Source organism: Saimiri boliviensis, chromosome 10, assembly GCF_048565385.1.
Source record: "Saimiri boliviensis isolate mSaiBol1 chromosome 10, mSaiBol1.pri, whole genome shotgun sequence".
Classification (NCBI taxonomy): domain Eukaryota; kingdom Metazoa; phylum Chordata; class Mammalia; order Primates; family Cebidae; genus Saimiri; species Saimiri boliviensis.
This window is the reverse complement of record NC_133458.1, coordinates 51524280-51539859: the sequence shown is the minus strand read 5'-3', so window position 1 is coordinate 51539859 and position 15580 is coordinate 51524280. Positions and strand designations below refer to the sequence as shown.

Genomic DNA, 15580 nt, shown 5'->3' with positions numbered 1-15580 from the left:
GCAGTGAGCTGAGATCACACCACTGCACATCACACCAGGCTGGTGTGATGGCAGAGTGAGACTCTGTCTCAAAAACAACAACAATAACAACAACAAAATTCTAAGATGCCACCACTTATGAGACTCCTGATTTTAGGGATGCTAAAAGGTGAAAAATTAGAATTGATGAAATTACTTTTTATTATGCCACATTGAGGGTTCAAGGGGTTGGGGTGGCAGTGGGTAGCAGTGTATGTTTGAAAAACCTTCCCAGTTGATAACCACTGATAGATAGTTGTAAGCCTTCTCATTAATGACATATTTTCCAGGTTGTGTTTGTGAAATACTTTGAAAAGACTAATTTTCAAAATTGTAGGTTGATGCTTCTGAAGGCAGAAAGTAATTTATGGTAATACAAAATTATTGTAACTTACAGGTGAGGCATGAAATTCAAGATGGAACCATACATCTTTATATTTATTCTATACAAAGTATTCCAAAAGGAACCGAAATTACTATTGCTTTCGATTTTGACTATGGGAATTGGTAAGTTCAAGTCTATAAATGTCATTTGTTATTTCAAAATAGTTCCATAGTGTCCCTGTAATCATTTAGGTGTTGTCATTACTTTTATAGCTTTTTATTTATCATGAAGCAGTTAAAAGTACTTGAAAACCAGTAGTTTAGTATCAGCCTCTATTATATCTTTGCTGCTTTTCATTTCTACATTTTCCTTAAGTATCATTGTAATGTAAATGTTCGCAGTAATTATAACAAGTAATCCTAATTCAGCCATACAACACTGATCTTGTTTATGTAAGAATTTTTTTCTTTTTCTTCTAGGGGATACAATTTTAGTCATATAGTTCATCAGTAAAAATGAATAATTTCTCTTTTGCCCTTCAAAACAAAAGAAAGTGTACCAAATTTTCTTTGCGGTATAAATTAATAGGGTTTGTTGGAAATCTTGCAGAGAAACTCTTAAGAACTATTGTTCTGAAACAGTTGTTAAAAAGGTAATAATGAATCTGAATACAGTTGGCCCTTGCACAATGTGGGGTTGGAGCACCCACTTCCTGCACGATCTGCAATCTGCTTATCCATTTTGACTTCCCTGAAACTTCACTAATAGCCTATTATTGACTAAAAGTGTTACCAATGACAACACATATGCTATATGCCATATACTGTATTCTTACAACAAAGTAAGCTGGAGAAAAGAAAATTTTTTTTAGAAAATCATAAGGAAGAGAAAATATATTTACTGTCCATTAAGTGGAAGTGGATTATCATAAAAGTCTTCATCTTCATGTTGAGTAGGCTGAGGAAGGGGCAGGCGTTGGTCTTGCTGTCTCAGGGTGACAGAGGGAGGAGGGGTAGTAGAAAGGCCCGAAAGGGAAGCGCACATGGTATAACTTTATGAAAATACTTTTAATAATTTTTGTCTGGCCTTTTTGCTTTCTTATGTCTCTAAAAATGTTTCTGTATGGTACCAGTCTTCCATCATTTGCTTTAGTTTCATTGCCCGTATCATAGAAGAGTCCATGTCATAAAAAAAGTAAAAAATGGTCTTGAAAAAATGGAACCCTTATGCCAGATTGTCTAATGTAAATTTGTTTTTTGGCACTGCTTTTTCTACATCTTCTTCCTCATCATCTGGCACTGGTTTGGAAGCAATCATTTCCATCAGGCATCTTCTGTTAATTTCTCTGATGTAGTGTCTGTTAGCTCTTGAATTTCTCCAGGATCCATATCTGTATTCTTCCCTCAGCTCCACCTTTTTTGTTATATCCACAATCTATTTTATGATTTTCCTGGTTGGCTCTGTTTTAAATTCTGTGACGTCTTGCATAACATCTGGACACAGTTTGCCGCAGCAGGAATTTATTGTTTCAGGCATGATGGCTTTCGTAGCTTTTTCTATGATGATGGCATCTTTGATGGTGTAATCCTTCCAGACTTTGATGATCTTCTCATTCAGGGTTTTGTTCCACAGTGTTACAGTCTTTTCCATAGAGTATGGTGTGTAATGAGCCTTAAAGGCCATTATCACTCCCTACTCTAGAGGCTGAGTTAGAGACATTATGTTTGGACTAATTTGATGCCCTCAGTGTTGAATTCATAGGGTTCTGGGTGGCGAGGGGCATTGTCCAATATCAAAAGACATTTAAAAGGCAGTCCTTTCCTAGCTGCCTGTTGTCTGACTGAGGGACAAAGCATCAATGGTACCAATCCAGAAAAAGGGTTGTTGTCCAAGTTCTTTTGTACAAGCAAATAACTGGCAGTTGGTGCATGTTTTCCCTTCAAGGCTTGGGTTTAGCAGCTTTATACGTAAGGGCAGTCCTGATGGTAAACCCAAATGCATTTGCACAAAATAGTAAAGTCAATCTGTTCCTTTCTGCCTTAAATTTTGGTGCTTGCTTCTCTTCCTTACTAATAAATATTCTTTCATGCCCCCCATCCCACCCCAGAATAGAACACTTTTGTCTGCATTAAAAGACTTTTCAGGCAGATATTCTTTGTCCTGCATGATTTTTTTTTTTTTTTTTTTTTTTCTGAGATGGAGTTTCGTTCTTGTTACTCAGGCTGGAGTGCAATGGCGCGAACTCGGCTCACCGCAACCTCCGCCTCCTGGGTTCAGGCAATTCTCCTGCCTCAGCCTCCTGAGTAGCTGGGATTACAGGCACGCACCACCATGCCCAGCTAATTTTTTGTATTTTTAGTAGAGACGGGGTTTCACCATGTTGACCAGGATGGTCTCGATCTCTTGACCTCATGATCCACCCCCCTCAGCCTCCCAAAGTGCTGGGATTACAGGCTTGAGCCACCGCGCCCGGCCCAGATGATTTTTTTAATAGTGTCTAAGAACTTGCTTAAGTCGGCAGATGTGGCTTTACTTGTTAAGCTAAACCTCTTTTTAAAATCATCAAACCATTACTGGCATCAAATTCTCCAACTTTAGATCTTTCATATTCCTTTTGTTTTATGCTGTCAGGTAATGACTTCACTTTTTTAGAAACCTATTAGGGTCTATAGGTATGCCTTTCTTATATAGCAGACTTGCACCCACATAAAAAGCTTCATTTACAATGCTAGATAAAGATATATGTTGCAGAAAGTGCAAGGTTTTCACATTCTGCGGCACAGCTGCAGTGATGACTCCACGAATCTCTCTGTTTTTTACAGTGGCACTTATGCTGGATTTATCTGGCAGAGAACTACAGCTACAACCTCAGTCTACAATATATCTTCAGCAATTCAACTTCTTTTTTGCAATATCATAACTTCTTTGCTTCTTGGGAGCACTTCAGCATCGCTAGTGGCACTTTGTATAGGTCACGTAGTGTTACTTAAAATTTAGTGTATTGGTTGGGTGTGGGGTTCATGCCTGTAATCCCAGTACTTTGGGAGGCCAAGGTGGGTGGATCACCTGAGGCCAGGAGTTCAAGACCAGCCTGTACAACATGGCGAAACCCCATCTCTACTAAAAATACAAAAAATTAGCCAGGCATAGTGGCAGGTGCCTGTAATCCTAGCTACTTGGGAGGCTGAGGTAGAAGAATTGCTTCTACCTGGGAGGTGGAGGTTGCAGTGAGCTGAGATCAAACCACTGCCCTCCAGCCTGAGTGACAGAGCAAGACTCTGTCTCAAAAAAAAAAAAAAAAAAAAAAAAAAAAATTACTTTTTTGCACTAAACGAAAACTACATGAGAACCACAAGAGATCTCTTTTTATTGCAATACACAATTTACTGAGAGATGAACTGCTTCTGGGGATGTGTCACATGCCATTTTACGTAGATACTCCCAACACTTGAGGCACCACAGTAGCAACAGGAGGTGGCTACAAATTAGTAGTACGGAATGTCCTACAGTTACTTTTATACAGTTAATGATTTAATACTATATCTCTACATGTCTCTGGACTGTGAATGGCACCACATAAGGTCTGTACGTGCGTGTATAGGTTTTGATAAATTTTAGCTTTTAATAATTTGTTTATATATTATGGTAGTAAATGATAAAATAGACTACTATCTACATGCATATGCATTCTTGACGTAACTTTTTCTTATTTTAAAAAATATTTCTAGGCTACATAGTCCATCTGTTTTTTCAAATTGTTGCAGATTTCCAAAAAGTTTTCCAATATATGTATTGAAAAAAATCCATGTATAAGTGTATGTGCGCAGTTCAAACTTGTGTTGTTCAAGGGTCGGCTGTATAGAAACTTGTTTCAGTTTTTAAAAATTTGATAGAAAAATGTAAACAGTGGCCGGGCGTGGTGGCTCACACCTGTAATCCAGCACTTTGGAGGCCAAGGTGGGTGGATCACCTGAGGTCGGGAGTTCAAGACCAGCCTGACCAACATGGTGAAACCCTGTCTTTATTAAAAAGAAAGAAAGAAAGAAAGAAAAATGTAAATAGTAATAGCAAACATCTGGCTGGGTGTGGTGGCTCACACCTGTAATCCCAGCACTTTGGGAGGCCAAGCAGGTGGATCACCTGAGGTCAGGGATTCAAAACCAGCCTGGCCAACATGGTGAAACCCCATCTCTACTAAAAATACAAAATTAGCCAGGGATGGTGGCGAATGTCTGTAATCCCAGCTACTTGGGAGGCTGAGGCAGGAGAATTGCTTGAAGCTAGGAAGCCGAGATTGACATGAGCAATCCCACCACTGCACTTCAGCATGGGCAATGAGAGTGAAACTCCGTCTCAAATAAATAAATAAAATAAATACTACAAATACCCATGTATTTCCCAAATTAACAAATTAAAACATTATTCTTTGAAGCCCCTTATATTTAGCAGCCACATTGCATCTCCCTTCCCTCCTTCACTAACTGCTATCTAATTTGATTTCTCTAACATTTTACTATGTCTGTATTTGTTGGCAAATAGTATCTAGAATTTTGTATACTTCTAAGCTTTTATGTAAATTGTAACCTGTATTCTTCTGCATTCTTTTCTCATTTATTACATGAGATTATAGTTCCTTTATTTTCACTGCCTATGGCATTTATCCATTTCACTGTTGACAGACCTTTATATTGACAAAAGAATGCACCTAGGGCTTTCTGAACATGTCTGTATGTGTGTACGTGCCCTCTCCATGGTAGGGACATGAACATGTGTATATGTGTTCTCTGCATGGTAGGGACATAGGAGTGGAATTGCCGGGTTGTAGAATGTGCAGTGCATGAGCTTTTGCCAGATGTGAGTGAATTTCTGTTTAAGAAGCTTATACCAGTTTACAGTCCTAAGTAATTTAGTGCCTTGCTATACTTATTTACTCTAAGACTTTAAAAATACATGCTAGTGGCCGGACACGATGGCTCAAGCCTGTAATCCCAGCACTCTGGGAGGCCGAGGCAGGTGGATCGCGAGGTCAAGAGATCGAGACCATCCTGGTCAACGTGGTGAAACCCCGTCTCTACTAAAAATACAAAAAATTAGCTGGGCATGGTGGCGCGTGCCTGTAATCCCAGCTACTCAGGAGGCTGAGGCAGGAGAATTGCCTGAACCCAGGAGGCAGAGGTTGCAGAGAGCCGAGATGGCGCCATTGCACTCCAGCCTGGGTAACAAGAGCGAAACTCCGTCTCAAAAAAAAACCAAAAAACAAAACATGCTAGTAGCTGTGGTTTACGCCTATAATCCCAGCACTATGGGAGGCTGTGTTAGGCAGATCATGAAGTCTGGAGTTCTTGACCAGCCTGGCTAACATGGTGAAACCCTGTCTCTACTAAAAATACAGTAATTAGCTGGATATGGTGGTGCAGGTGTGTAATCCCACCTAGTCAGGAGGCTGAGGCAGGAGAATCACTTAAACCTGGGAGGTGGAGGTTGCAGGGAGCTGAGATCGTGCCACTGCTCTCCAGCCTGGGTGACAGACTCCATCTCAAAAAAAAAAAATAAAAACTAAAAAAATACACACACACACACACACGCGCGCGCGCGCTCGCTAGCTCAATGTGGAATGGTATCCTTTTTTGTTAATATTTTTATTTACCATTTTCTTTTTTTTTTTTATTATTATTATTTTTTTTATAAAGGCCCCATCTTAAAGGCCCCACTTTTTTTTTTTTGAGAAAAAGAATAATAAGAAAAAGAACAAAGAAGAGGAAGAAAGAGAAAAAGGAAGAGGGAGAGAGAATGGGGGTATTGCTTTGCTGTCCGGGCTAGAATGCAGTCCAAATATGGGTATGCCTACAATTGTCCCCAATAATGGAGACATGAAAGAAAATTTTCTTTGATTATGAGCCCAGAGGTCTTTTTCTGTATTGTCATTTGGATTTCTCTCTTGTGAATTGCTTGACCTTATCATCTGTCTTTTTACTGGGTAGTCATTTTCTTGCTTTTTATTTCCCCCCTAGAAATTCTTTATATATTCTGTAGTCTTTTGGGTTTTGGGTTATAAGCAATTGAGTTCAGTTTCTCTTCTATATATTTTTAAACTTTGTGTGATATATTTTTTAAAATACTACGTTTTCTTTTGATGAAATCCCTCTTCCTTTAGTATGTCTTTCTACTGATTATTGCTGTCAGATATATCGTATCATTTTAGCCCTTTCTCTCCTAGAAGGTAGAAGATTTAGCACAGTTCTTTGCTCATTGTTTTGTGGGATTACCTATCCCATATAGGTTAAGAATGTAATCTGTCTGGTTTCAAATCCTGGCTTGGTCACTTACTATGTGACCTTGGACCAAATTCTTCATCACATTGTGCTGCATTACCTCAAGTATATAGGAATAATAATAATACTCACCTGAAGTGCTTAATAAACAAAAGCTCTTGCCATCGTTATTGTTTGTGGTTCTGTTGTCCTAAAATCAACAGAACTACTAGTGCCTGTTAATACCTGATTTGGGAGGTGGGAGGTAGGACCATAAATATTTGAATTCTATCCCTTACTCACAGAATTAAAGAAGTTGGATTTGAATCTTTCTAGCTGTTTTAAGAGTAAATGAGTAAGGAATATTAGACACTTAAAAAGTAAATTGTTCTTATTGTGAACAAACATTCAACTACTTAAAACATGCAGAGTGGAGATTTCTGTTACTGTTTAACTGATGTTTGGGCATTTGGCCTTTATCCTAGAGATGAACTACATCTTAGCAGCTGGAGTAGAGATAAAGAGATCAGAGTTGAGAAATACTGAAATGAAAAGTACATGAGCCTGAGAGTCATACAGAGACCTGGATCTAAATGCCATCTCTTCCACTTATTAACTTTGTAACATTGGACAAGATGCTAACGTTCATTGAGTTTTAATCTCACTTGTAAAATGGGAGTAATAAATATCATTACGGTGAATATGAGACAGAGTGCAATTATGTCTCAGGCTTCCATTTGAAAGAGGAAACACTTAGTATGGTAAAAAGGAGACATTAAATGTCATTAAGGTAGCTTTTTAAAGAAACCTGGTTGTTGCTATCATTCCATAAAGTACAGGACAAACTAGTGAGGTTTAGTTGTTTGTTACACCTAACATTTTTTATTTGGTCAGATTTCAGATCAATATTTTATATAGCAGTCTGGGATACTGAAGTAATTATGGTTTCTGCCTTAATGTTTTGTGTGATCCGCAGTGTCATTTTGCTTTAAAACACTCCAAGTTTTAATGTGTGTGTGTTTTTTCTAATTCTGTAACACATTACAGGTTGAGCATCCTTCATGCAAAAATCTGAAATCAAAATCCTAAACCGTTTTTTTTTTTTTAGACTGAGTCTCGCTCTGTTGCCCAGGCCGGAGTGGTGCGTTGGCATAGTATCGGCTCACTGCAACTTCTGCCTCCCGGTTTCAGGCGATTCTCCTGCGTTAGGCTGTCATTAGCTGGGATTTCAGGTGCCTGCCACCACGCCCAGCTAATTTTTGTATTTTTAGAAAGACAGGTTTCACCATGTTGGCCAGGCTGGTCTCAATTGATCTGCCTGCCTTGGCCTCCCAAAGTGCTGGGATTACAGGCGAGAGCCACTGCACCCAGCCATCCTAAACTTTTTGAGCACCGACGTGATGCCAAAAGTAGAAAATTCTACACATGACCTCATATGATAGGTCATAGTCAAAGTGCACTCAGAACTTTGTTTCAGGCACAGAATTATTAAATATATTGTATAAAATTAACTTTTAGCCTATATGAAACATAAGTGAATTTTGTGTTTAGAGTTGGATCCCATTCCCCCAAGATATCTCATTATGTATATGTAAACATTTCAAAATTTACAACACTTTTGGTCCTAAGCATTTCAGGTAAGGCATGCTCAGTCTGTACAAATGCCTAATATCTGATCAGAAATCAACATCTAATTATTAACATTATTTTTATGAGGAAGGTTTTTTGTAGTAGTTAACTAGGACTGTAAATTACTAAAAAGGATTGCTTTAATTACTAGTAATTGCATACAATTTTGTGGAGTTACAGCTTAAAATGAATTAGAAATTTTCCAGTTTTGTTTTATATTTTGAAATAAATATTTAACTGGTTATCTTTCCAGTAAGTACAAGGTGGACTGTGCATGCCTCAAAGAAAACCCAGAGTGCCCTGTTTTAAAACGTAGTTCTGAATCCATGGAAAATATCAATAGTGGCTATGAGACCAGACGGAAAAAAGGAAAAAAAGACAAAGATATTTCCAAAGAAAAAGATACACAAAATCAGAATATTACTTTGGATTGTGAAGGAACAACCAACAAAATGAAGAGCCCAGAAACTAAACAAAGAAAGCTTTCTCCACTGAGACTATCAGTATCAAATAATCAGGTACTGAACTCTGCTGACTCTCAATGAAATTAAATAAACAAAGGAAAATAATTTGTCACATTTTATCCTTTTCTTTGTTCTGTGTAAATTGTTTAAAGTATTTTTAAGTCTATTCTGTCATTTAATGAAGTATTCATGGTGAAAATACAGGCTCTGCTAGAATTTGTAAAAATTTGGTGAATTATTAAGAAACAGCTCAGCTAGCAAATCCTTGAAGAATTGCAGACAAGATTTTCCTAAGACTAGGTAACTTTTAAAAACCTTCTAGGTGGCACTTTATGTTCATAATAAGTGTTCTTATTTAAAATCTTAAGCTGCAAAATTTTCTTTCCTAAAACATGTGGACATACAATCAATTCTGTAAGCCTGTCACAATAATGGCAAATAAAATTTTTGAGAGAAAATTCACTAATAACACATAAGGTAATTTTGGGGGTAGAGTTGACCTAAGTCTGTCTGCTCCACCAATAAATACGTATGTGATATGTCCTCTATAAACAAAAAACAGTTAGGAGGGATCATTAAAATGTGAAAATCAAGTAAGATTTTGCTCATTTCCAGGGCCCTGTCTTCTAGAAATAATTTCCCTTAAGCTTTTGACTAAATAAACACTTACTGAGCCACTGGGTATTTGCATGTTTTTCTGAAATAATTTACATGTTTATGTTTTGGGAACTATATAAACATAAGGCCATGTTACCATATATGACCTATATTGATAAAAACTTTATTGGCTAAAATTTAAAGAGCAAAAGTATTTGATAGCTTGATTTTGAAAAGCATCTTGAATGAGGAAACCAGTTTTAAATTTCTTAAATGAATTTAAATAGGTTATGCTGACATGTTGAATCTGTTGTAGTTGAAAGACATTGAAATAGTTGTATACATGGAGTAATAGTTTATAAAGAAGTCATTTCCATCTTTCAGGAACCAGATTTTATTGATGATATAGAGGAAAAAACTCCTATTAGCAATGAAGTAGAAATGGAATCAGAGGAGCAGATTGCAGAAAGGAAAAGGAAGATGGTAAGTTGGGAAGCCAGTAAGTTTGGGCTTAGTGACAGCTGCTCTTCATATGGTAATTGTGGCTGCCTTTCCATGAGCTTTTACACCATTCTTTGAAGTTAGCAAATTTGGGCCTCATGATGTGCCATTGAGCATTTTTATTTGTTTTTTGTCATTACCATTTAAATAAATTCTACTAATCTTGTATTTCTATTGGTTGTTCATTAGAGATTTAACAATGTATGACATTAAGAAATATTTTATGAACATTTTTGAAGCTGATAACTATTAATATTTTAATTCTACACTGAACTAATAAATTTTAATGCCACAATTATTGTTCAAAATGTCTTTTATTAGTTAAATGTATCCTTTCATAATTTGAAATATAATAAAAATAAACTTGAAACCTTATAGCACCAAATGAATGGCTTATGCAAAAAAAAAAAAAAAAAAAAAAAAACAACCACTGGTAGCTGCTATTTCTATATTCTCACCCTGCTATCATACAACAGGGTTCTCATTAAAATAAATTTAGGATGTATATTCCTTGTACTATTTACAAATATTTTATCAGTGTAAAAATTAGGACAAGCTGTTTTCTCACAGATTATGGTAATTTAGCATTTGATCTGTCAGCCAGTTAAAAAAGTATCATAGTATACTTTCCATGCCCTAAAATTTGAAAATGACTTTACAGACTGACTGATGGTCTTATGGTAGGTTCTCCCCATTCCCCCCTTTACTTCATATGCTCTTTTGTTTCCTATTTTCAGGGTTTTCATGTTGTATTCCATGGAATCTCATGTCACATATTTAAGGGTGGGATGTTTTAAAGTTTGGTCATTGTTGGCCGAATGCTGTTGCTCACTCCTGTAATCCCAACCAACACTTTGGGAGGCTGAGGCAGGTAGATCACTCAAGGCCATTAGTTCGAGACCAGCCTGGGCAACATGGCAAAACCCTGCTTCTACTAAAAATAGAAAAATCAGCCAGGTATGGTGGCTCACACCTGGAATCCCAGCTGAGATGAGAGAGTTGCTTGAACCCAGGAGACAGAGGTTGTAGTGAGCCAAGATTGCACCACTGCACTCCACCGTGGGCGACAGGGTGAGAAACTGTTTCAAAAAAAAAAAAAAAAAAGTTTGGTCATTGTTGACCTACTTAATACATGGCTGTTTAGAAACTATCACCTTGATAGTTTCTAATACTGATTTTGTTACCCAAAAATCTAGAAACAGTAAAGAACTGTTTCATAGCTTTAGGATTTCAGAAACAATGGTCTGTTGAGACAAAGCAGTATTAGAAGAAAAGCAGAAAGAAAATATTGGAGGAGTATATAAAGGAGGAATTCTTTTACCTAAACGGATTATCTTGAACCTTTGTCGAGATTCGATTATATATGTTATGAGTGCCTTCTCAAGTTACCTATGGTCTTGTGCAGGGAATTCTTAGGAAACCAATTTAGAGTATTACTTGTTTCTGTGTGTGGCATGTGTCTTGTGGGAGGAACCTCTTTTATAAGTGGCTTTAAGGGCTATAGTGATCACTTTAGAGAAAAAATGAAATTTATAAAAAAATCACAGTCCAGGCATGGTGACTCACATCTGTAATCCCAGCACTTTGGGAGGCTGAGGTGGGAAGATCACTTGAGCCCAGGAGTTAGAGACCCATTATGGGAGTTAGAGACCCATTATGGGCAATATAGTGAGACCTCATCTGTACAAAAAATTTAGAAATTAGCCAGGTGTGACAGTGCATGCCTATATCCCCAGCTTAGGAGGCAGAAGCAGGAGGATCGCTTCAGTCCAGGAGGTCAAGGCTGCAGTGAGCTGTGATTGACCATTGCATTCCAGCCTAGGTGATGACAGAGTGAGATCCCCGTTGCAAAAAGAAACAAAAACAGAAAACTCAGGGCTTGTTCTTTGCCCATAAAATATAGTAATTTTATTCATATTGAATTCTGTTTAAAAACATTTATATAATGGTACTTTAAATATATTTTCTTCTATAAATGCTGACAAAGTTAGTGGATCTTAGAACATCCTTATTTCTAGATGCCAGAAGAAAATTGGATATTGAGTGTTAAACTTGGTGGAACTTAGAAACTGTATGTATATATTGGCTTACTTGGAATCCATTTTTGATCCTGATTGTCCTTATTAGTAAGCTACAGTAAAATAAAAAACACTTCAAAATTTTTTATATCCATTTCAACATATTTTACCATCTGCCACTAAGGTGGCTATGAAACTGAGTATTTTTCATGGGAGTAAAATGTGGAAAACTTGGAAAGTATAAATGTCTATAATTTGGCATTTCGAAAGGATATGAAATTAAAATCTAAAAATCCTTGTTCCTGACCCATACATAGCTCTCAAAGTCATCTCAATCCTGGTACTTCTAATTGGCGCATTTGCTTTGATGTTTGCATTACAGAATTTTTTGATGTAGTCAAATAAGAGAATGCAAACACATGAATCCTAAGATTCTTAAGTAATTAGATTTCCCTACCCCCAAGCATTAGTATTGTATTTGGTTTTGAAAAGTTTGCAATGAATCCCCTTTTATTTTCCTAGTCTTGACTTTTATATTGGTTAGATTAACATCAGTACTCGGAAAGACAAGGTCAAATCAAAAAAGTGACAAAGAGGGAGAACTAAAACTAGGCAGAATAAAGATGGTAGCCATACTACTCTTGAGAAACGTAAGTCAAAGTGATACAAATTTCTGCCTGTGACAAGACTTCCAAACCAGTATGGAGATACAGGTTGAGTATTACTTTTCTAGGACCAGAAATTTTTCAGGGTTAATATTTTGGAATATTTGCATTGCATTTACCAGTTGAACATCCCAAATCCAAAAATCTGAAATGTTCCAATGAGCATTTCCTTTGAGCATCATGTTGGCAATCAAAAAGTTCTGGAGTTAGGAGCATTTTGGATTTGAGATCTACCTAGACTTGGTATCGTGTATATTTATCAGATTGGAATATGATGAATCAGTAATAACCTCCTCCCAGATAAACTCCATGTAATCACCAAATTTAAATGTACAGTAGTCCCTGCTTAACTGCAAGTTTGCTTTCCCAGGTTTCATTCAGTTACCCGCTGAGGTTCAAAAATACTAAGAGATTTTGAGAGAGAGAGATATTACATTCACATAACTTTTATTACAGTATATAATTGTTCCATTTTATATATGTATAGGAAAAAGCAGTACTATATATATATATATATATAGAGTTCCCTAGTATCTGCAGTTTCAGGCATGCTTTGGTGATCTTGAAATATATCCCCTATAAATAAAGGGGAACTATTGTACTTCACCCTATCCTTTTGTAGTAAAGCTTGAACAAGGCAAAATTGACAATTTTAACCTATATACATGATTTCAGACACCACCTTTTAACATCATGCTTAATTTCCAAAAATTGCACCAGGGTATTTATATTTATGTATTTTGTTTTTTGGCATCATTTTTTTTTTTTTAATCAGAGTGGGAGATAAGGCAAAGTCTCTGCTTTCTGAGGTATTTACAAAATAATTACAGCTCAGCAATAAGTGAAGGAGATATAGCTGGGGAGAGATCAGATTGTTTCATGAACTCTAGGTAATACGTATTTCTATTTATGTATGTATATTTAATATATTTTTGTACTTTATTTATGATGGACCTTTCAAGTAGGGTTTAACCAAATACAGAGTAGCTTATGACAAAAGTTGTATGGAATGCATTTTCCCAGGCGGAAATCCTGGAGAGAGCTATAAACTGTATTTGGTTGGAGGAGGAGAGGGCTACTAGGGAGATGAGGTTGGCTATAGGTCACACAGATATTCATGGATGAAGATTTTATGAAAGAATATTTATGTGACCAAGATGGAAAGCCTTGTCAGTTCTAGTTCCACTACCCTCCACCTCTTTTGGCCTTTTGGATTTTTCTTTTATGAACATTTTCTTTTTCCATCCATTAGATTTTGTCTTTTTTGTTAAGTTGTTGCCTGCTTTTTTACGAAAGCAAATCTGTGGCTAAGTCGTGTGGAACCAGTTATTGCACATTAGGAAAATCTTACCACGAGCCCAGTTAAGCCATATAACTGAAATACAATAGATGGTTTATACTCAATTACAAAAACCAGGGCACTACTGAGTGTCCTCCTAGTATGTTTGTTGAGGTGGCATTAGGTGGCTCTAGTGTGGAAGAAGTTTAGATACTGGGGGGGTATACCGTTAGCTTAAAGTGATCATTTTTAAAACAGCTAACTTTTGAAAGATGTAAATACTGAAAGAGATGTTTTGGGGGGCATGGTGGCTCACGCCTGTAACCCCAGTGTTTTGGGAGGCCAAGGCGGGTGGATCACTTGAGGCCACGAGTTCAAGACAAGCCTGGGTGACATGGCAAAATTCCATCCATGTCTACTAAAAATACAAAAATTAGCCAGGCAGGGTGGCACACTCCTTGAATCCCAGCTACTTGGGAGGCTGAGGCACCAGAATCACTTGAGCCCAGAGGAGGAGGTTGCAGTGAGCCAAGATCAAGAGCAAGAATCTTGCTCTGTCACCCATGCTGGAGTGCAGTGATGTAATCTTGGAAAAAAAAAAAAAAAGATACTTGCTCCCCGATTTATAATAGCATGAAGAGTCTCCTTGTAGTTTTAATTTCCAAAATAATAATGTTTCATAACCTTCATAATATACTTTGGGAATATAATATTCATATTTGATGGCCTATATTGCCAGAATGCTTAAAATGGAGTGAGTCCATAGAAAATGAGTGTGATGTTCACATTTAAAAGGACAGACATTTGAGAAACAGTGAAAGGGTATGACAAGGAAGTCACATAGATAAGAGATTCCTGGACTTGTCAAGCAGCTAAGATAGTGTAGAATTTTTGTATCACTGTATCATAAACTCCATGAGGGAGAAAACTTTTAGCATTAGTCATTGTCATAGCCCTGGCTCCTAGGGGAATAAAAAATGGTGGGCAAAAAAGTCGACCCTCAATAAATAAGCTAACTGAATGTTCATGGCAACCATTTGAGGAAAGATACAGGCCCATGAACGTGAACTCAATGAATCTTCCCTGTAGTTCAGGTAATGAATGATCTGGAGGCCTGGACCACGATTCTCCACAATTTTCTTGGCTTTCATCCTTCACATCAAAATGTATTCTACACAAGTATAATTTGAGATGCTGTGAAAAAAAGCCGTGACCAGTCGAATTTACTGTTGTGAACACTATACCATATCCTTCCTTTTCAGATTCCCAGTGTACATGTGTTTAAAAGCTCAAGAAGTTGTCAGCTTTTCCTGCATTTGTATACCCTTGCAGGTTTTTGTGGATAACACCTTTGACTCACACAGAGTTTTATTTAATGGAAGACACTGTGGGAAAACACTACAGAATCCATGCTGTTATTGAATGTCTTTAGGAAAACTTGACTGACAATTTAGAACATCACTTTAGAAGACACAATGCTTTAAACAATATATAATTAGAGAGGATGAATTTGTTGCCAGAAAAGTCATCTGATGAGATGTTACCCAACTCACTGTTCTGTCTTCAGTATGATTCAGTTGATGCAGATTTTCTTTTTTTAAGGTCTCATTTTCTCTCAGGCTGGGAATTGTATTTCTAAAGATGAGTAATTAATTACATTGTGGTGTTAAGTGAAAGGGAACCTGTTTATTTTTATAGGTATTCAGTTCAAACAAAATGAGGTTAATCAGCTTTAGCTGCCTTCTAATAAATTCAAGATTACCAAAATTGTTGAAATGCTTCCAGTTATGTCTTCAAATAAGTGATATATGCTTGACATAATGTATACACAGT

The 15580-nt window shown here is 36.9% G+C and overlaps 1 protein-coding gene across 9 annotated transcripts in view; it reads left to right on the top strand.

Moving 5' to 3' along the window:
• KMT2E (lysine methyltransferase 2E (inactive)) overlaps positions 1-15580 on the top strand; it is a 101944-nt gene that overhangs the window by 70871 nt on the left and 15493 nt on the right. For all 9 annotated transcript variants that reach the window (XM_074379263.1, XM_074379260.1, XM_074379265.1 and 6 more), the window contains 3 exons: positions 416-525; positions 8477-8741; positions 9669-9767. In XM_074379263.1, coding sequence (XP_074235364.1) covers positions 416-525; positions 8477-8741; positions 9669-9767 — 474 coding nt within the window. The remainder of the gene's footprint in view (positions 1-415; positions 526-8476; positions 8742-9668; positions 9768-15580) is intronic.